This window comes from Gossypium raimondii, chromosome 10 (assembly GCF_025698545.1).
Source record: "Gossypium raimondii isolate GPD5lz chromosome 10, ASM2569854v1, whole genome shotgun sequence".
NCBI classification, from domain to species: domain Eukaryota; kingdom Viridiplantae; phylum Streptophyta; class Magnoliopsida; order Malvales; family Malvaceae; genus Gossypium; species Gossypium raimondii.
The window spans coordinates 11,593,940-11,616,796 of record NC_068574.1 but is presented as its reverse complement, the minus strand read 5'-3'; the positions used below and the strand labels follow the sequence as shown (position 1 = coordinate 11,616,796).

The following is a 22,857-nucleotide window of genomic DNA, read 5'->3' as shown; positions in this document are numbered from 1 at the left end:
GTGAAAAATAAAAGGGGTGGGGGGTTTTATAGTTTTTTTATTTTTGACCGTTGGGGGGGGCAACGGTCAAAAATTTGACCGTTGGGGTACTGTTCACGCGCGGGGGACATCGCGTCCACGTCAGCAGGTCGCGCTGATGTGGACGCGATGTCCTGACACGTACCCATTTCGGTAAATTTTGAAAAAAAAACAACTTTTTTAGGTAAATTGCCCGGGTGTGCGCCACTGCGCCTCCCCCTCCACGCCTCTATTATTATTATTATTAAAACTTAAGTATAAACTAACTAACTAATTTTTTACTAATGGAGCTGCGGGCTTCTTTATTTTTAATTCTAAATAATAACTTAAATTAACCTAAAATAAAAAGAGACCTGCTTAGAAAATACAAAAAAAGAGTTAATAGAAATAAAAATAAATTAATCCTAAAACTTTTTTTTTTTTGCACATTTCAAGCTTTTATGCCAAATTTTTCGTACATTCTGCATATTTGTTTATTTTCCGACACATTGAACAATATTCTTATCTAAAATTAATTAAAATAAATGATAAAAATATGTAGATTCATATATATTCCAAAGAATTCCATAATCGTTTGGAAGGCTATTTCGGATAGGTTGCCAACAAAGGAGATCTCGATATCACTTGTTTTTTAAGTGTGATTATTCGAAGTACGGGGAGAAGTCCTGAATCAGTAAATCTGTATCATATTCGTAGAGAGGCTTTGAGTTGATAGTAGACACTTCAATGGGCCATTACAAGACTGAAAAGCAGAGCACTGATTAACGCTGGCATAGAATGCCTACATATATAAGGTATGGTGACAGCGCAATAGAAGACAATTCAAGGGCCTTTAGGCTAATGAGGAATAAATGAATGTAAAGGAAAGGTAATGTACTAAGGCTTAATTTATGATTTGACCCCTAAATCATACTTATTTTCTCACTTTGATACCTATTTTTGGTTCTACTTTGGTACCTAAAATAATTGCCCTTAAAAACATAACGCACGACAGGCTGCTAAGTTTTGGGTAAAATGGAACAAACATAACAGTTTACATACAAAGTGGGACAAAAGAAAGTTTAAATACTAAATTTTAAAAACAAGTATAATTTAAGGGGCAAATCATGAATACAACCATGTATTATAGCGCTGATACTGTGAAAATCCAATTATGTATAGATTGGGGTATTGTAGGATAATGTCTTTTGAAGATATTCTATACTGTAAGTTGTAAAGAACTAAAGAAGTTTGTTTGGTAGCAGAATTTTCTGCTATCCAAAAAAAAGAAAATGAAATTTTTATTATAAAAATGCTGCCCATTTCTCGTGTTCTACCCTCATTGACGACATTAGAGGCGTAAATTTATAAATATAAATGACAATAACCTCAGAAAAACATGTTACTAACGTACAGCTCGCTCCTTTGGGAAAATAGAAACTAGTCTTCATTATCAGATTCTGGATTTGCAGTCGTTCTTGTTTCATCATCAATTGCGGGCAGACCTCTTGGTTCAGCCAGTTCCGTGCCACTTACTTTTGGGTCTGATGGCTTAGTAACAATAAGTTTTAGCAATAATACAAATGAAAGTAGGGAAAGAAGGAACTAAGGTAGCAGTTTAAGTAGTATTACGCCCACCTGATCCTATAATCTTGATTATCATTGCCCGGACAAATCGAAACTCTTTTTGGTGTGCGGTGATGAATCTTGCCTGCATAAGGAGAAGTCCAAACAACCATAACCATATCTTGTTTAGAAATAGGAAGGTGGTATGAGAATATGCAACCCAAGGATGGATATTGATGCAAAGTCATGCCTACATATAACCTAAGTTAATCTAAAGGTTGGTTACATACCATTTCGGTACTTGCAATGCACATAAGTTGATCAACTCTAGCTTGATGTTTCAGCAAGCAAGGGCGCAGGTGGTTCTTGTAGATTTGCTTAGCCCCCTGTCAAAACCAATTTCATACCATGAAGCATGACTGCGAAAATATGATTTAGAGACAGGTCTCAAATAGAAGAAGAAATGTGATTTGAAACAAGTGGATCACCCCACCCCCCCCCCCCCAAAAAAAATAATAATAAAAGAAAAAAAAGGAGAGAAGGTTTTGCATTAGCTAATCCGTACAGCCTAATAAAGACACCTATTATTGGGAGTTCCTGGCAGTTGCAGTCCTATGTTGCTCATCTAGTGTCTAAAAGAAAACAGAGATGACATAAAACTTTGATGAATCCTAACCACGAAAAGAAGGAATGTCTCAGAACTACATAGTGGCTTGTAGGGAAATCCAAATATAGAAATATTATAAAAAAATCAAAATAAACAAGCTTCTCAGCACCTTCATTACCCTGGATTTTGGCATAAATGAATATACAAACACGATTTTAAACTTACTTCAGTAGAAGGAAGTTGAAGCCAGACAAGAAATGCAAACTTGAAGTGATAATAATATGGAAACCTGCAAAAATGGAACAAAAATTGAGTAATATAGAAAGTCATCTAAGATGATCATAAAAGAATATTAGACAGTTTACAATCATAACTAGTTAGGAATAGAAACACTAGAAGACAAATGTTACCAGGAAAGAAGTTTGTCAGAGAATGTTTCAACAAGGGTGAAAGATCCATAAGCTGCAATAATGACAAGGTCAGCTACAACCAGATTTTTGTTCAAAATTAATACCATTGACATAAATCAAAACCTTCACCATATCAACATGATGGAAAAGTAGAAAAGGAATACAAGCAAAAGAAAAACCGAATGCAGTAAGCAAACCTTGAATTATTGCACAGCAAAATCCTAATGATTACCTCTATCCATTCTACAGCTTGTGTCTTCACTTTTATTTCCCAATGTGTTCTAATTTATTACATGAATTTGTTAACTGGCTGCCCCTTCTTCCTTATGAATTATAAAATGGAAAGAGGTAAGGAAGTCATAACCACTAATGCTAAACTTGTTTAAAGAAAATTGGTGTGCAGTCCAAGAAAACATTGAGGAGGTCAATGGAAGCAGTTCACAACCAGTTTTTCGCTAGCTAACTAATTAAGTTATCTTAGCAATGAAACATTTGAGCTTCATGTTTACATGAAACAGTTTGACTTATACTGGCAAGAAACAACAGTGTCAAGAAAAACAAACTGCAATTTCTTTAAGAAAATGGAAGATGAATATTGCTAAAACAAAATAGTAAAGGAAAGATGGTCAAAGTTCAAGATTTAAACAAAATGTGAGGATTGCAAAGTGAAAAGCTAAATAACAATTTACCAACCTGCCCAATATATAAGCCACTTTTGCTGCTCGTTTTCATCTTTCCTTTCAATTGCCCTAAATGTAGAGTATACAGGTAAAACTACGCCTACAGAACAGCTGCAACACGCACAGAGACACACACACAAAGAAAAAGTGATTAGATCAACATACACGAGTGATTCAGTTAATGCAGGAGCAATCAACTTTTACATTAAATATTTCATCACATATTAATGGGAAAACATAAAAAAAAAAAACATATCAAACATGACACCAAGAGACAAACACTAGATTCAGTAACACACCATGCCGCTCGCGTAACAATGTTGGAACCAAGTGGCCAGAGGAGTAATCGCAACCCAACCTAAATCACATGTAACCACAAAGAAAAGTAACAAGCATCAAAACCGGTAAAGAATAAATTGGATTAGACAGGTCAATTAGACTGATTAAACCAAGAATTAATGACTTATCCGGTCCAATAAATGACATTAAATTGGGTTTTCAGCAAAACAATTGAACCAGTGAAAACCAGTTACCAGTTTTAGGTTTTTTGTATTATTAAATTTCGTTTTTGCAGTTGATGGGATTTGAATCCTTTACCTCTTAGTTCTATATCACCAGTAAACGAAATTATTTTTTTTTTGGGTACATAAACCAAATGAATTTTGGTTTAAATATTTACTATATTTAATACCTATTCAACAGTAAAACAATGCATTTATACTTAAATCTCTCTTTTTTTTTATTCAATCCAGTCTGGTTTTTATTCATCAAGCAAAACTCAAAACCATAGTTTAAACCAAAAATAAAAATAAAAACATATACATATTCTATAACGATTAAACCAAAAAAAAAAAATATACATATTCTATAACGAAACATTCAAATAAAATTTGTACAAAGACAATGAGAATGATCCAGGCAAACAAATGAAACTTATTTCATTCCCCTATAGTTAAAGCGAATATGCATAATCAACAACAACAATATATATTATTATTTTCAAAAATACCTCAAAATTTCTAGATTAAATCAGAGTAATAACTAATAAATTTGTCCAACTTATTTCTGCTGTAATCCAAGAATGAGTAATTTAACCGCTGATTTTCACATAAACAGAAAATTAATCAGTTCGATAGCTGACAGTAGATCTTTCTAATGCCTCAGATGCAAAAACTATTCAGATTTAAACTAAATTCCAGTTAGAATATATATTTTGCTCATCATAAACAGATCCTAAAGAGTGATTAAATAGAACGGTAAATAAACCGAGAAAATAAGATGAAAACAGAAGATGGCTTCAGACCTCGCTGGTAAGATCCGATCCCAGAAAAGCCATTGCAGAAAACTGAGAAGATAATCCCAATTAACCACTATTTTTTACATTTTAATTACGCTAAAAGTTTATTATGTACCTTTCGGAGTTTTGGACTTCTCAAATGAAAAAAAATTATTGGCGAAAGAAATGGAGGTGTTTTTTTTTTTTTTAAATCTAATTTTCAAATTGCAAACGATGGCGTTTGTGGCATATTTTTATTGGGTTTTTATTTTACTCAGATTGTACCATAGCCAACAAATACAATACATCCTAATATTTAAAAATATTTATTTTCAAAAGTATTTTAAAATATTATTTAATTATTATTTTGGAATGATTTGTTTTAGTCGGTTATAATAGATTTTGTTAAAAATCAAATCTTGCCTAAATTCTTAAATTTCAAATAAATAATTATTTTATTAATATACTATATTTTTATTATTAATATTTAAATAATACTAAAAATTCTATCACATGTGTGTAGAAACTACAAATTTAAGCCACGTAAGTGTGTTAAAGAATAACATACAATGAGTACAAATGTCTTTTCTTTGTGAAAATACTGGAATGGAAGATTCTTTGGTGGAAGGCTTAATCCCTAAAAAGATTCGTTTTAGGGATAAAGATGGAGATGGAGGTAATGATATGGTGATTGATCTGAAAGTTGAGCAGACAACCTCTTGGAAAAACAAGCTAGTAGGTCAATCTACCAAATTCGATGGAAATGGATTAGAGGAGGAGGAGGATTTTGGTTTACTGGAAGGAGAGATCCAAAAGTCTATTATGAATGCCATTCCCTCTATTGAGTTTTCAGATCGGATCCATCAAATCCTCATTAGGGATATGGAAAACATAGTGATCTTGAAATTTTTGGGTCGCAATATTGGGTATTCAATCCTACAAAATAAAGTCTATAGTCTATAGAAGCTTTCATCACCATTCCATTTGATGGATATCGAAAACATATATTTTTTGGCCAAATTCCAGAATAAGCTTGACTGTGAGAAAGTACTTTCTAGGGTCCCCTGGATTGTGTTCGGCCAATACTTGATAATACAGCCATGGACGGTGTCCTTTAATCTAACACAAGTTTTTCCGGGTCTGCTAGGATACCTATACAAACAAAAGATTTTGATGGAAATAAAGGGAATGATTGGAAAAGTCGCCAAATTGGATATGAACACTGACAACAGAGTTAGAGGTCGTTTTTCCTAGATGGCGGTCTACGTCAACTTGAATAGGTCTTTAGTTTCTCAAATTTTAGTTAATGGTAAAGTACAAAAAGTTGAATATGAGTTTTTAACCAATGGTCTATTTTCAGCGTGGAAGATATGGTCATGTTAAAGAAGCATGCTCCTATAGGGAATTTGATTCCAACGCTGGAAACCGAATGGAATATTACCAGAAAATCAGAACCTAGACGTTGACGGCACGGTGGAGAAAGGTGAATCATACGGGCTATGGATGTTAGTAGAAAGGAAATCTAGGCGAAAGGTTAGGGATCCCCCGTAGATGAATGTTGAAAATCTGGCAAAGAACAATGGAAGGTCTCGGTTTAAAGCCTTGATGAAATTGGATCTAAATGTTAGAGCATGTTTGGTTGGGTGTATTGGCTGCCAATACACCCATAATCAGTGGGCCCCACCTATGCATATGTTTGGTTGAATGTAATGCCCTATTACGGGTTTATTACATTACGTCTGTATTACTGATGAAAGACCCATTTCTATTCCCTTCAAAAAGTTCAGATTAGCTCCGCTTAACTCTCCCGATTGTGATTTGCCCTGTTTTACCCTTCCAATACAAGAGCCATCTCCAGCCTCTCCCTCCCAACATCAAGAAGCTCCCGATTTCTCTTCCTGTTTCATCCATCGGCCTCTTCCTATTCCACTTTCAGCCTCTTCCTGTTTCATTTCTTACACCTTTTTAGAACTCTCCCGATTTCTTGCACCTTTTTAGAGCACTATTTTGTCGACCAAAACAGACTTGTGTTCTTCAAAAGCAATGAGTAGAGATCAATCCCAAGTATCTCCAAATAAACCCTCAAGAAAAGCTTTCCAATTCAATCAAGGTAAAATTATGCGCCTAACATTCTTTCAACATGTTTTCCTTTTATGTTTTTTATGACGAAAGATTCAACATTTCTAGAAATTGAATCATGCATTTGCCTTTAACATGAGGTTTTAGAAAGTTTAATCATGTAACTCTTCTGGTGTCGGACTTCTTCCTCAAAGTTTAGACCCAGTTTAGGCTTTTCTTCTCGGTACCGTACCTGCTCTTTCTTCTCAACTTTTTTTGCGCCCTGATGCACGTTCCACGTGCAGTTCAATATTTATGTGAGAACTTTTTTATTTGTTTACAGATTCTGCCCGTCGAATAAGGCCAAAATCGCATCTATGTTGTTCTACCAATTTCCCAAGAACATATTTTTCTAACTTTTTGTTAAACTAATTGCATACCTGAACTTATCATGGTTTCTCTTTTCACCATAAATTTGGGTATTCTCTGCCTCTGGTAGTGATGCTTTCCTGTTTGCAATAGCTGAAGCCAACACCTTTATAAAGAAACAAAATTAGACCCATTGTTAAGTTCCAAATTGAACTTCATAAAAAGTTGTGTTTGTATTACAAGCAATGTTTTAGTTTTTTTACCTTAAAAATTCTAATGAGTGGACTACCTCCGGGGCGTTTGTATCTATAAAAATTCTAATGAGTGTGACCACAGATATATTAAAACCCCAATTCCAGCCCAAGTTTTCTTGAATCAGATCATGACAGTGGAGGCGATGAGGCCCCTTAAACATAGTGAAAGTGTCGACAGCTTATTATATGATAATAGTCGGTTGCAGCTACCATAGTTCTATTAATTATTAGTTTAAATATGGTTCTTTGGCTATGCATCCACTTACTGTGTGGACTTATCATATGATCTAGATGGTATATGCTTGAAATTTCTTACTTCTATTATACATCCTTAAATGATGATGCTCTTTAATTACCTTCTGGATTTGCATATTGGGAATCCAATGTTTCTCTGTTTTGGTGCTCCTCATTTTGTTCCGTAGGATGCAAATGATGGTGCTCATTTTGCTCATCATTTTGTTTACCTTCTGGATTTTGTTGCTTAATGATGGTGCTTATTTTGTTCCTCATTCAATGCTTGAAATTGTATTGTTGTTTATTAATTGGAATGATTTGAAGAGATGTAATTTTGTTTTACATATTTAGTTATTAGCTATCTATTATCCAGCTGAATCAACCTTATTTCGTCTTAAGCAAGCAGCAACCATTCGGAGAATATTTACATGGCGTATTGTACTATTTCTAGATAATTTGGCACCTTTTTAATTTATGTTAGTCTCTTTTGTGGTACCCTATTTCTAGAAAAGAACCCAACAGTAGAAACATATACGCAAACCTCAAAAAAAGAAGGGATCGAAAAATAAAGAAGTAGGCAAGAAAGACCAAACCTGAAAAGTGACAGATAAGGGCCGCTAATTAAGGAAGAAGGGAAAGAAAGGAATATGGTGTGCTGTTTTGAGTTTTGACATTACCCATGGCTGTATCCATGTACTTTTTTACTCCCAATTTATTTTGGTTAAACTACATCATTAGTTGTTCAAGTATGTGTATGTTTTTGATTTAATCATTGCCTGTTAGTCTCTTTTATGGTACCCTATTATATTGAATAGCCTTGTTTTTATACACATCTGTGTTGTTGAAGTTACTCTTTGTTGCAATGTCTGCATATAGAGTTTAGATTCCTTAAATCCAATGTACATATAACTTTCAACCTAGACAATGACATATAATTTTATAGGTAGTTAATTTGAACATGTTTAATTAAATTCTTTTTCTCTAATTTAAAAGTCGGAAAGGTTTTAAGATAGAAATAAGTATTGTATTAAAAAAGTTAAGTTGGTCGATTATCTGAATATAATAAATTTTCATAACCAAATTGATGAACTTAAATGACTTTTAATATATATTATTTTAATTTTTAAAATATATTTATAATATAATAAATATATAATACATATAAATTTAAATCAAAAGTCAAATATATTTCTATACATATTTTTATACTTGAAAACAACCAATTCCCCTTTTTTAACAAAAGAAAATGAGTTTATTTAAGAAATTACTTAATTTTGTGGTTTTTGAATGAAAATTTCCCAGAAAATTAAATAAAGGTAATAAAACCACAATTACCTATTTGTCACCTTTGTCACAAAGTAGTATTCCAACTTTATTCAACTTGACCATAATGCCTCTTCTATTTCCTGCCTTTTTGTTTCTTACAAGTCATAAGTTTCATATATATATATATATATATATATATATATATATATATATATATATATATATAATCACTTTGTATCTTTGATGGAGAGCCACAACTAGTAATTAACTGATCACACTCATTAGTTAGTCAACATTAGTTGTTCAAGTATGTGTAAGTTTTTGATTTAATCATTGCCTGTTAGTCTCTTTTATGGTATCCTATTCTATTGAATAGCCTTGTTTTTATACACATCTGTGTTGTTGAAGTTACGCTTTGTTGCAATGTACTCGTTAAGATTCTAAATTTGTATTGTTTATTTTTCTTTGATAGTGTGATATTGCTTCCTACTGAAGCGGCTTGTTTGATTGCTTCCTCCACCCACAATGTACCGTCTTCTTTTCACACAATCACTGTAAGTTCTTTGGCAATTAACTAATGGATACCACCAAAAGGAGGAGATCTTGAGGCAAAGCAACAATCAACTAGTAAGTAAAATGGTGGACAAAGGCCCACCTAACGAATTGGGCTTTAAAAATATTGCTAGCCTGGTAAGATCAAATGGTGTTGCTAGTGGGTCACAGGTTGGCAAATGACGCTCATTTCAGGAATGGCGAGTCCAGTAAGAATTTAAATGAGACCAACAAGCTGCTGGACTTTAATGACCTACTTGAAGTTGAAGCCCTTCCTAAGATGGACAGGGCTATGAAAGGATTGTGAAAGCAGCAGGCCTCTGAAGTTGCTATCAACAAACAACATCCGGTGATGCAAGATGAGATTGATACTTTGAGTTTTGAACTAATTAATGGCGTCGGTGGGGGGTTTTAAAATTTTGACTTTGCTCCGTATTTAACAGTAGATAGATCGTTGGGTATTACTTCGGAGGTGAAGGTCGGCAACCTTGATCCCAAAAAACATATGACTGATTTTTAAGGAGAACAAGGAACCAAAAGCTAGCTCTAAGGAGGAGGGGAACACTGGTTTAATTGTGGATAAGGTAGTGGTTCACAGTGGTTTACAAGAATGGAAAGAGGTGGGAAAATATCAAAAAAAACTTAATAAAATCAATCATGGTTGAAATAGAAGATTAAAAAATGTGGGTAATTCACGAGTTCTACTGCGGGAGACCATGAACTATTTGGCTGAGACTGTTTCGAATAATAATAGGGGAAATCAACCCAAGTGATTCTGTTAGATTATAAGAGCATCAGACTAGAATTTATCCTCATGGACAGTAAAATTTTATCTTTCTCTTTTCATTTTATTTATGGATTTAAAAGTGAAATTTTTTTCATGGAATTGTTAAGGGTGCACTAGTAGTAAATTTCTACGAGCTTTTCGTGAGTATAATGTGAAATTTAGCCTAGATATAATATGTTTGCTGGAACCGAGAATAAGTGGTAAAAGAGCAAATTGTGTTATTAATAAATTAGGGTTTAGTTTTTCTCATCGTGTTGAAGCTGTTGGCTTTTCAAAAGGCATCTGAGTGGTTTGGAAAGAGTCTATTAATATTCAGATTATCCAAAATCATCATCAGTTCATCCTCCTTCATGTCGACGATATTATTTCTACTAATTCCATTTTTATCTCATTTGTTTATGCTAATCCTGACAGGAAGAAATGTAGACTTTTTTGGGATGGTTTGAAATCTATCTTATCGCATATTTCCTCTCATTGGTTAATAATAGGTGACTTCAATGCTATACTCTCACTTGATGATAAAAAAAGTTACTGTATCACCGGAAAGTGATGTAATTTTTTTTGGTAATTTTGTTGATTCTTGTGATTTGCAGGATCCGAGATATATTGGTCCATCCTTTACTTGGCAAAGAGGGGGCACATTTAAAATATTAGACTGGGCTTTGGCTAATGATACTTGGGTGTTAGCTTTTCCTCAGTGTTTAGTTTCTCACCTTCCGCGTATGAAACATGATCACAGACCTATTCTTCTAGATATAAGACCGGATATCAATATGACTAGAGGAAGACTTTTTAGGTTTCTAGCAGGGTGGACAAAACACGTAAGCTTCTCGTCTTTTGTCAAAAATAAGTAGAACTATGCAAGTAATATGACTGACACTCTTACTAATTTTACTTCGTATATTAAAGATTGGAATAGGAATGTCTATGAATTCTTAGGTTCTTGTAAGATGTATCTCATAAGAAAGCTTTCTACGGTCCAAGTTGCTTTAAATCATTCTGATTTAAGTCATTTAGTCCAACAAGAAATAAAGATTCGTGATGAATTGGAAAATGTGCTTAACCATGATGAATTACAGTGGAGACAAAAGGTGAGGTGTGACTGGCTTCATTTGGGGGACAAAAATACAAAATTCTTTCATAGTTGCACGATACAAAGAAAGAAGTTTAACCACATCATAGCCTTGCATCTAGATAGTGGAGAGTGGTGTTCTAATTAGAGTAAACTTCAAATAGAGGAAATGGAATTTTTTGAGAGATTGTATAGAGAAGCCCCGAAACCTATGAGAGACCTTCCGATCGACGTTTTCCCTCAGCTTGATTCTTTGGATATTACTTTCTGAGGGGAACCAGTAACAAACGAATAAATTAAGAGGTTTTTATTTTATATAACTCCACTAAAAGATTCGAAAAGTGATGGATATTGTGCATTCTTTTTTCAAAGCAAGTGGGATATCATTGGTAGTGCTATTTGCAAGTGGGTACAAGGAATTTTTGTAGGCAAACCCATTAAATCAAAGTTGAACAATACTCTGATTATTTTAACTCCTAAAAAAGACTATCCCGAGACCTTCAACCAATTCCGACCCATTAGTCTTTGCTCCGTCCTGTATAAGTTGGTGATGAAAGTGATTGCTAACCAGTTTAAGTTGGATTTCCCTAACTTTATTTCTCAGGAACAAGCCGGATTCATTGTTGGGTCCAATATCTCTGATAATATTATTATAACTCAGAAAGTCATTCACACTATGTGAAGAAAACGAAATGGGAAGATTTGGATGGCAATTAAACTAGATTTGGAAAAAGCTTATGACAGAGTGAGTTGAGATTTTATTGGTGCTTCTTTACAAGCTGACGGGGTTTTCGATTTCCTTAAAAAAGTGATTATGTCGGCCATATCTTTTTCTACTATGCAAATTCTTTAAAACGGAGTTCATACCCAGAAAAATAAGCCTGTGAGGGGGATTCTATAGGGATGTCCACTTTCGCTATACCTGTTCGTTCTGTGCATGGAATGGCTAGGTCATATTATTCGATCAGAAATTGATGTTGGTAGGTGAAAGCTAATACACCTCTCAAGAACGGGTCCTACTCTGTCTCATTTGTTCTTTGTAGACGACTTTGTTATTTTTGGTAAAGCAGAACCTAATTAAGTTCGTTTATTGAAGACAGTTTTGAATCATTTTTGTGAGTTTTCTGGGCACAAAATCAGTGTAAGGAAAAGCTATATATACTTTTCCAAGGTAATTGATAATGATTTGAGCAATCGTATTAGTTCAATGCTTGGTTTTTAGGAAGTTCAGAACCTTGGTACTTACTTAGAGCCTCCTCTCCTTCATGATAGGGTTACTAATAGCACCCTAAGCTTTGTGGTTGATAAGGTGAGGCGTAAGCTGCAAAATTGGGACATACGTAAGTTATCCATAGTTGGTAGAATAACCCTAGCACACCTTGTCTTGCTTTCCATTCCAAGTTACTTTATGCAATCTATGTTGATACAGAAAGGAATATGTGAAAAGATTGAACGCTTAGCAAGGCAGTTTATTTGGGGGTGTTCTGGTAGTTAGTTGAAAATGTCCTTAGTAGGGTGGGATTCTATCTGTCAGCCTAAGTCTTGAGGTGGCCTTGGTCTCTGATACTTGTAGGATCAAAATATGTCGTTTCTTGTGAAGATTGGGTTTAACTTAGTCTCCAAAGATAACACATTATGGGTTCATGTCCTTCATTAGAAATATGGCTAGAAAGAGCAACTACCAGATTCTATATATAGGAGTCGATGCTTGCATTTCTGGTGATCCCTCTCTAAGGTATAAACTCTTTTCCGTGAGAATTTAGCTTGATCCATTGAGACAGTGCAAATATTCACTGTTAAAAAGACTTCTGGATTCCAGGTATTAGTCCTTTAAACACGCATATTCTCTCATCTGCTAATCTTGACATAGATTGTACTCTAAAGGATTTGGTCAAGTGGCACTTGGAATTTGGATTTGTTTCGTATATGGTTGTCCGATTATGTGAGTAATTGCATTGATAGTATCCTTCCTCCTCATCCTGATCCGGGATCGGATAGAGTAATTTAGGCTTGTTCAGCTTCAGGCTCTTTTTTCATGCGTAGTGCTTATTGGTCTTTAAAATAAGAAACCTAAAATCCCAGAGAGAAATTTTGAAAGCCTATATGAAAGTATTAGGGACCGTAAAGAGTGAGATTTTTCCTTTGGTTGGTGCCTAAGCAAATACTCTTTACGAATTCGGAACGTATACAACAAGGGATTGGATACATTAGTTATTGCCTTATATGTAGGCATGGAAATGAGGATATTATTCATGTGCTTTGGATTGTCCGGCAGTTAAAGAACTGTGGTTACATGTGATTCCAACAGAACAACATCAAAGGTTCTTTTTTGATAATTTTCAGTTTTGGTTTTCTTGTAACTTGTGTTGTCATTTGAGATTGCAGGATCATGGTATCACTTGGTCATGCCTTTTTGGATTAATCACCTGGCGCATCTGGAAGAATAGAAATCTTTTTATATTCCAGAATGTTACATGGTCAACAATAGAAGTCGTCAAAGTCTTCATTAGTTGGGCCCAACAATTCGAATTCCATCAAAGTGGTTACAATATCAACATTTCGAGTTCAAAACATAATTCTCATGCCAACAGTTTGTGGGCTAATTTATACATGGATGAAGTAGTTGCAAGAGATACGAGAAATGCTTCTGTTGGAGGTATGCTGTGGGATCAAATTGGAAATCAGATTCTGGGATTTAATCGGTACTTGGGTAAATGTTCACCCTTTGAGGTTGAATTATGGGGTATCCTGGATGAACTCTTCCTATTGCTTAATAAAGGATATAAACGGGCAACAATTCAGACCAATAACCTTGATGTGGTCCAAGCTTTAACTGATATTGGGTTAGAGGACTCAGGTATTACTCTACTAAGAAGACTTCGTCGAATCATGAGCTTTGAAGGGAAATAGCAAATTAGATATATGCCTAGAGAACACAACCTTGTTGCGGACGGTTGGCCAAACTTAGCCTAACGTGGAAGTCAATCTTATAAGTCTTTGATGTGGCCTCAATTGAGATCCTTGAGGTCTTACAACAAGATGAAACAAGCGGTGCTTTTAGGCAATTGAATTGATGTTATTTGTTTTTCTTTTTCACCAAAAAGAAAAAAGAAAAAATAATAACATACAATAAATAATGAAACGTATAATTGAAACTAATTAATCATTGACAAAAAAAAACAAACTAATCATAATAATACATTAAATATGTATGATATTAAAATTAAAAATTAAATTAAATTGTGGGTACAATAAAATTTAAACACATAAATATATTAAATTAACAATATTAAATGCACTACAATTGTTTATCATGGTGGTATCATTAATTGTGAGTTAATGTTGAGTTGACTTATGACACCAACTCAATCGGTGACATTATCTATACTAAAAATCTTAGCACATGTGTATGCATGTGAAAAATCATGTATTTAGAACACAAAAGAGTGTTTAAAAATAACATACAATATATAATAAAAAGTATTGTTTGATATTAATTAGTGGTAACACATGAAATATATATGATATTAAAATGAAAAATTATATATAATTATAAGTAAAACGAAATTTAAACACAAAATACATTAGATTAAATTGTGAGTAAAATGTATATAACAAATATACTCATTAAAAATTCATGTAAAACAAAAAAAAAATTGTCTTAGTTCAAATAGTAAATAAAAAAATTTATATGCATGTTGTTCTTGGTTCAAATCTCATTATGGATTGATTTATAAAATATAAAAGGACAAAAACATCCAAATAATCATATAATTTACTTAGCAAACAAATAGTTTTTGGTAATTCCCTAATTGAGTTGAGATTTAGTTTATAGGTGACATAAACTCAGTAAAATGCTTAATAAATAGTATAAATACACAAATTTGGTAATAAAAATATTTTATATTAAAAGTTAATTGTTTTAAAGTTTACATAAGAATTATTATTGGTGTACTGGTAAATAATTTATTTATAAAATCTATTAAATATGGTTTTGATTTCACAACATATTAATTTTGGTTCTTTTATTTAAAACTATATAAAAGCATGAAAAGACAAAAGACCACCAAAATAATAGTAGTAGTCATTTAATAAAAGGGTATATTAATCATTTCTAACCAAGTTGGTACTCGATTAACTCGTGACACCAACTCAATTAGGGTTTTATTAATAGTATAGATACACAAATTTGGTGAGAGAAAACATTTTATATTTAAACTTAATTTTTTAAGTTTATTCAAGAATTATTGGTGTAAAGGTAAATAATTTGTTTATAATTCCATTAAACAAGAGTTCACTCCTATTGATTTTAAATTTTTTATTTAAAAATTATATAAAAGTAAGAAAAGACAAAAAGACCACCAAAAGAATAGTAGTAGTCATTTAATAAAAGGGTATATTATCATTTCCTAACTGAGTTAGTACCCGATTAGCCTGTGTCACCAACTCAGTCGTGGGTTTTATTAATAGTATAGATATACAACCGATGGAGGTAATAAAGTGTCCTTAATAAAATGAAAATGTATATACATTAAAATAAAGCTTTAGTTGAATGGTAAATTGAAGATTTTACTAATGCAATTGGTGTGGGTTCAAATGCCACCATGTGGATATTATGTGACACCAACTTATTCAGGAGTTTAAATAATAGTAAGTATAAGGGTCTGTTTGATTGACGGAATTGATTTTCCGGAAAATCATTTCCAACTTTTCTAGCGTTTGATTGGCGGAAAATATTTTCCATTTGGAAAATGAACTCCAAAACAAGGAAAAATGGGTTACATTTTAGGGAAAATGTCTTACCCTTTCAATTTCCGTAAGACATTTTCCGTGCTCTCCTCTCTATCGCCTCCTTCATTCCTTCCTTCATTTCCGTAGAAAATCGCTTTTATCGATTTTCCAAGAACTTGTTTTTTAATTATTCAATACTTGTTTTTTAACACAATTACAAATAATTTATTTGATATTAGTTTTTTTAATTTATAACGATTAATATTGTAGCTTAATAATTGAGTATTATTATAAATAAATCATTGCAATATATGTAAAAATAATTTAAAATATAAAATTTATTAATATATATTAATATATGTAAAAACAACTTTTCCAAAAAATATTTTCAAAAATCATCAAGCAAGCAGAAAATATTTTACATGATTCAATCAAACACCAAAAATATTTTCCAAGAAATTATTTTATAGAAAAGTAAAACATTTTCCGAAATCAATTTACGGAAAATATTTTACTGACAATCAAACAAAGCCTAAATGTACAAATGATAGAGGTTAAAGTGTGCATAATAAAATTAAAATTAAAAAAATATCAAATTAGTTAAATGGTAAATTAAAAGGTTTATTAATATAATTCATGTAAGTTCAAATCTCATTATATGTATATTTTATTAATTTTTTAAGTGAAAAGATTGACTTGTAACTCTAACTCCATTAGGAATTTAAATAGTAGTATAGATTTTACAAATTAAGCAACAAAGAAAAAGAAAAAGAAAAAAAGAGTTGTATGGCTTGCAAAACTTATCGACTAGAACTTGCCCAAAACATCTTTAATTACATTGATGCTTTTTTGTATAGCGGATTGTTAGAACAAAACAACCAATCAGGATTTCAGGATGCAAAGCTCGTACATCTCTACGTAGAGCATCCATCTCGTTCTGCCATGGTTTTGCATGTACCCTAAGGCTTTCTTCATGCATGATGGTATTATCATGGAGACCAGAATTATCCGAGTCTACCTTTCTCCTCAAGTCTTCATTCTGCCGTAATAACTCTTGCTGAAATGTTTCCTACTGCTCAAACCTAACATTTTGCAAAGTCATCTGCTCCCTTATCAATCTCATTTGCTCCTAAAGAGCAAAAAATTGTTGTGGGGATGCCTTCTGATCGGAGGAGAGTGATAATCCTTGGCTAGAAGGAATATTCAAGTCAAAAGAATTTGAGGCTCCTGCATGAGCCGAATTACCCAAATTTTTTGGCCGATCGGCAAACCAACCAGCAAATAAATTTGTCTCACTGGGCTGATTACCAACACCAGAAACTCCAGGTTGTCCTGTCAAAAATTAATGGGAAAATTCTCATTAGGGTGAACCATTTTGGTTTTTTGCAAACTGAAGATTTGAAGATCGAAAATTCTCCACGCTCACCGCACCAAATTGTTGAGTGTTTTTCTCTGTCTCTCTTAAATGGTGAGGCTTCTCTATTTATATGATATGAGTATTGTTTATTGATACGACATGCAGGTAGGTTCCATGCATGTCAGCACGCATCTTACTCTAGACTTAACACGTGTTTATGCGCTCCCATGCGCGATCTCACGTGTGACTTCGTAAGAGAATGTAGGTACCCATCCTACGAGCTTGATGCGCGAGCACGATAAAATCCGACCCAAACCCATTCGAGTTTTGGGCCGATGATGGCAAGTATCATAACAAATATAGAACTCTGAGGTTGATTAACCTCAAAAGAGGCCTTGTGCTGATCATTTTAGGTCTGCAATGGAATCTAATATTAGTGGCAAATGTAAAGGGAAGGATAAAGAAAAGTATAGGGTCCTAGTACCAATTCCATTTACAAAGATTGTATTCCTTTCATTATACAATAATTTTTACAATTAAAATAATGTGCAAATAGTACCATTGTTACTTTGTCAATTAATTAAAGCATCAAGAACAAATGGTATATGTTTTAAACCATGAACTATTCTTACTATATCTATGCATAGATAAAACCATTAAAACAAGATTCCTAAAAGGCTAAAACATTTTTACTATGTATAAACACATACCACATCCATGCATATGTAAAACCATTAAAACCATGCATATTCGACACATAATGTAACCATTAACACAAACCTAAAATAGAAATTGGTATAAAGATATAGTATAAAGGTTAGGGTTAACAAACAATTGGTTTGTATGCATGTGCTAATAGACGCATAGTATAACCATAAATAGTCCTACAAAAATACTATAACCATTAACACAACCTAAAATCGCATTCTTAACCATTCATATTAAGCATAATATAATCATGAACAAACCATTAAGATAAGGTTATCAATCGATGATAAGGTTGTTGGAGAAATTGTTATGAAAAATGGTTTTATGGTATAGTGGAACTTTAAAAACTTTTCATAAAACTACTTCTTTTGGTTGTGATATCTATAGTAATAAATCTCATCAAATCTAATAACTATACTTCTGACCTAGGGAGTCTTGCAAAATCTTGGATCTAGCATCTACATCCTTCTTACTTTTGACCGAATAATCTTCTCCACTATTCTGGAACTATCGGATGCTAAAAGAGCGAGCTCTTAGAATGAAAACCAAAACTTTCTAGTAGGGAAGTTAAACTTTCTTTATAGGGAAAAAAATTAATCTCTCAAATCTAAATTATAATTACTAAGAAGGTTGCATTTATAATCTCACAAATTTGAATCTCCATTAAGTAAACTAACATGATTTTTGTGTGAATATTATGTGAAAATAGCATGCTAACATTACATTACACATGTGATAATATATTTGTCGCATAAATTTTAAAAATTATAGAATTTAACTTAACGAATTTAATGACTATCATTTAGGTCGCGATTAAAATTTCAAAATTTGAAAGACATTGAGACTAAAAATTACCAAATTCACAATTAACAATTAATGCATGGACTAATAAAAAAAATTGACCTTGAGAATATTCCGAGTGCTCCAAAACTATTCATTGCTTGAGGTAATTAACCATTACCGCTTGAGGTAAATAACACATATCCAAATAAATTATAATCGAATCAATCAATGATGATCTAGCAAAGTGATATCTGACCATAATGTGAAAACTCATATAAGGTTAGGAGAGAATTTCCTTTTCTTTTCCTTTAAAATTGTAAGAATATTTATATGGTAGTTTTGTAGGACAATCTTCTTGTTATCATTTTATCAAAGATGATTCTATAATGATCTTGTGAAATAAGAATTCCTATGTTTCACAGTTTTCAAAATAAAAATAATTATAACTAAGGTGTTACAAAATGAGATTGAATAAATTTATTTTAAATTTTTATTAGATTAAATTATTATATAGTCCATCCAATTATTTTATGTTATATTAGTTAAGGGTGAGCAAAATCCGATTCGATTTGAAAATTTTGATAAAAAATTTAAATTTTGAATTAAATAGTTCGAGTTATTTGAGTTAATCGTATTATTCAGATCAACTCGAATAAAAAATCAAGTTTTCGGTTCAACTCAAATTGTGTATTACACAATTCGAGTTATCTGAAAATCCGAATAAGAAAAGGCAAAATTATGTCGTTTTGATAAATGTTTACTTTTTCTAAAGTTAAAAGTCAAAAGGCAAAACTATGTCATTTTGATAGATGTTTACCCATTAAATTAAAAGTCAAAACCATTATATTGTTATGTAGTTAAATAATCTTGCACTTTGTCTACTAGTTAAATAATTGGTTCATGTAAATGCAACATTTAATATAAATAATATGATTCGTTAACTCGACTCGTAATTTTTTGACTCGATTCGATTCGAAAAAAATTTGAATTGAATTCGGTTGCTAAAATAAGATTCATTAATTTGACTAACTCGAAATTTTTTAACTCTATTCAACTCGATTGGATCGAATATTCACTCTAATATTAGCCCTTAATTTTTTCTATGTTTCTTTTTATTATTCTTGTTATTTAGCCCTTTCAAGCATTTTATAAAACAAGTAATTAATTATAATATTTTCTTAAAATGAAAATTTTAAAATTTTATATGTTCATTTATCAAATAATTAACTATTAAATAAACAATAACTTATTAATGGCTAAAAATGTTATGATATGTATTATTTTATTAAAATTATAGTTTGACATATTTATAAAAATAAAATAATTTAAAATTTTATATTACGTTTAATATCTTTAATTTATATTCTTATCCTTTTGAATTCACAAATATATTCAATTACTAATTTAATCTCAGCATTACAATATTGATAGTTAATTTCATCATTACTATTATTTTTAGGGTGGATTTGGATGAGCGATTGAGTGCGGTGCAGTGCTTTTAGTTTACTTTTTGTCTTACGCTACAGTATCTAATCTCACCACCACCACTGTTTTTACACTAACCACAAATAAACACACCGCCTATCTAAAGTCACCCTTAATCTCACCCCAATATCTAAAGGAAGACTACAGAGCTTTTCCAGCCTTTTCATAGTAACAACAAATATGAAAACAGAAAAAAGTTTTAAAGGGAAAAATGTAATTTTATTCTTATATCAAAATTATATTATAATTTCTGAAAAAAAATTAAAGTAATTTTGCCACGATACCTCGAAAATAGTAAAACATAAAAAGATCCCAAACACCGTAAAAAGTTAATATACACACTTATCCGTTAACAGTTAACACCTCCAAACTGACGTGGCAATCAGGGCAGTTTTGTGCCAGCAAAGCACCAACTCGGCTTGTCTTTTCGCCACGTGGAATCCACGAACCTGCACCTTCTGTAACAAACTCTCAGCTTGAAAATCCGCCAGCTGACTCAAACGCACCGCCCTCATTCCCGCCTCACAAAACACCTCCCTCCAGGCCGGCGCCGCCGTCCTAGCCGCAGCTTCCACCGCCGAAAATATTCTCGGCCTCAATAACAACGTCTCTATCTTCCTCACCCATTCCCCTCCCGCAGCGTCCAACGACTCAAACATCATGGCGTAAAACTCCAAACAGTTCACGAAATTCTTCCGGAACGACGTCGTCGTCCCTGACTCCATCCACACCTCACTGTCTACAAAAACGACGACGCTTGGACTAATCCTCCTAAGATCACTCACAAAGGCCGCTACTTGTAAACCCAGAGATCGGAAAATTGACGGAGATAAAAGGATTGCCGTGTTTTCTCCGTTAATGAACTTAAAAGCTTTAAAAGACATGGTCTCGAATGTTGGGAGCAGAACAAACTCAATCTGAAACCTTAATCTAAGTGCTTGAGCGAACTGGTTAAGGTTGTCTTCAATAAGCCTTGTCTCAAAGCTATATTCTTCGGGAACCACGGCTGTTATTCGAATGAACTTGCGAGAATGATCATTTCTTTCAGCCATTTCTCTCATTAAAGAAGCGTATTGGCCTCCAAATCCAATATCAAAATCGATGATGTGAATCAACGGTGCTGATCCATCCAGTGCTTCCAGGAGAGCTTGATTGGTGGTGAAGTGGTTGAACATGGGGATAGGGTTAATCCCAGAGAAGGACTTGTAGGCTTCGATAGTTTGAATGATTTCACTCCATGAAGATAAACGAACCGGATTCGGCCATGTTGACCCGGTGAATAGAGACTGGAGAGCTTCTTTGAAGTAAAAAGCGGCCCTTTGTAATGGTTCCCCCGAGGGAGATCGTAGCCGTTGATGGAGCCGATCCAATATCACTTGCGCGAGTTGCAGGTCGTGGGTGTCGAAACAATTCGCAGCTCTTATCAGATCTTCTAGAAAATCAAAGCCCAAGTTGAAGTTGCCGACGTTATGAAAATTACAAGTATTAGAAACATCAAAGTAATTATTATGAGATGGGTTTTGATTAAGACCCGAGTAAGATTCGTAAAGATTGAAATCAGAATGGAGGGGGTGATGAGTCAACTCGCAGGACGTTAACTCGGGGACGTTTTGGATGTGATTGTCGAGTCTAGGGTTGATGACCTGAGGAGGAATAGTTTTGGTAGCAGGCACAGATTCATCATCTAATCCGAAGTCTTTCAGGATGGCATCCCAATCCATGTTTCGCAGCACATGCTCGTCCCACTCAAGACCCGCCTGCTGCTGATGAGGACCCGATACTGAGAAACAATTAGAATTATCGGCAGGATTCGAAACCGGCTTTTCTGTTACCGCCGAACTTGGGCTTCGACGGAGATCAAGATCCAACGTTGGCTCGCATGAGCTCGCTGGAACACTACTGTTAAGGAAACTGATGTTCCCGGCTGTGATAGTAATATTGTTATTGTTGATGTCAGGCTTTGGGATCGGATAATGGTTGCCTTGTGGGGAACAAACAGGGACTCTCATCCCTTTCACAGAAATAAAAAGAAGAAGAAGAAGAAGAAGCAAAAGAGTTGTGCCTTTGATTTCTTAGCTTTTCTGCTTTGGGGGTTAAAATTTTAGGGTTTGAAGGGAGTGGGGCGAACTGGGGTTTTTTTAAAGGTTAACTTTGCATTGAAGATGAAGGGGGTCAATGGGGAGGTTTTATGGGGGTAAAGGGCATGACATCGATGAAGATGACGATTGACATTATATGTACATGTTCGACACAACACAAGTCAGAGCTGTCTTTTATCAACTTTGAAACTTCAACCTCAAGCTTTTGCTTTGTTTAGTTTGTTTTTATTATTGTAGGATTCTCACTTTTTTTTTTCCTCTTTTAATTCGTTAAAGTTCCAACATTGATCCAACATACACAGACGGATAGAAGGTGACATCAATTATTGACTACCTATTATTTATATAAAGATTTGTATTTCACATAAGAATATTGTTTTTACTTTTGAAAATTAAGTTTAAACTCGAAATTTGGTGACAAATTAATTAGTATTTATAGGCCATATATGAACATGATTCCAAATATAAATAATTATTAATGTGTTTACCCTTAAATTTAATCAAAACAATGCATTAAATATTGAACTTTTCCGTCTTTTATATAAAAAACTTTTCTTAAAATGTGT

At 33.2% G+C, this 22,857-nt stretch overlaps 2 protein-coding genes across 4 annotated transcripts; both read right to left on the bottom strand.

The window, feature by feature from the left end:
• Positions 1 to 1,247: 1,247 nt before the first annotated feature.
• LOC105777570 (HVA22-like protein k) lies at positions 1,248 to 4,717 on the bottom strand. Of its 3 annotated transcripts, XM_052621731.1 has the most exons (9): positions 4,673 to 4,717; positions 4,564 to 4,605; positions 3,560 to 3,618; positions 3,274 to 3,371; positions 2,581 to 2,632; positions 2,396 to 2,459; positions 1,854 to 1,949; positions 1,636 to 1,708; positions 1,248 to 1,541 (listed from the first exon to the last, which is right to left on the bottom strand). In XM_052621731.1, exons 2-9 carry the CDS (start codon positions 4,594 to 4,596, stop codon positions 1,438 to 1,440), a joined length of 579 nt encoding a protein of 192 aa, XP_052477691.1. In that variant the 5' UTR covers positions 4,597 to 4,605; positions 4,673 to 4,717; the 3' UTR covers positions 1,248 to 1,437. The 3 variants fall into 3 exon arrangements, with proteins under 3 accessions (XP_052477691.1, XP_012456370.1, XP_012456371.1); XM_012600916.2 differs by having other exon boundaries at positions 4,564 to 4,708; XM_012600917.2 differs by lacking the exon at positions 4,673 to 4,717 and having other exon boundaries at positions 1,248 to 1,548; positions 4,564 to 4,666.
• A 15,672-nt stretch (positions 4,718 to 20,389) lies between these two features.
• Positions 20,390 to 22,418, bottom strand: LOC105777569 (scarecrow-like protein 15). Its single transcript, XM_052621637.1, has 2 exons — positions 21,724 to 22,418; positions 20,390 to 21,624 (listed from the first exon to the last, which is right to left on the bottom strand). The coding sequence occupies exons 1-2, from the start codon at positions 22,199 to 22,201 to the stop codon at positions 20,549 to 20,551; spliced, it is 1,554 nt and encodes a 517-aa protein (XP_052477597.1). The 5' UTR covers positions 22,202 to 22,418; the 3' UTR covers positions 20,390 to 20,548.
• Between the last annotated feature and the right edge of the window lie 439 nt (positions 22,419 to 22,857).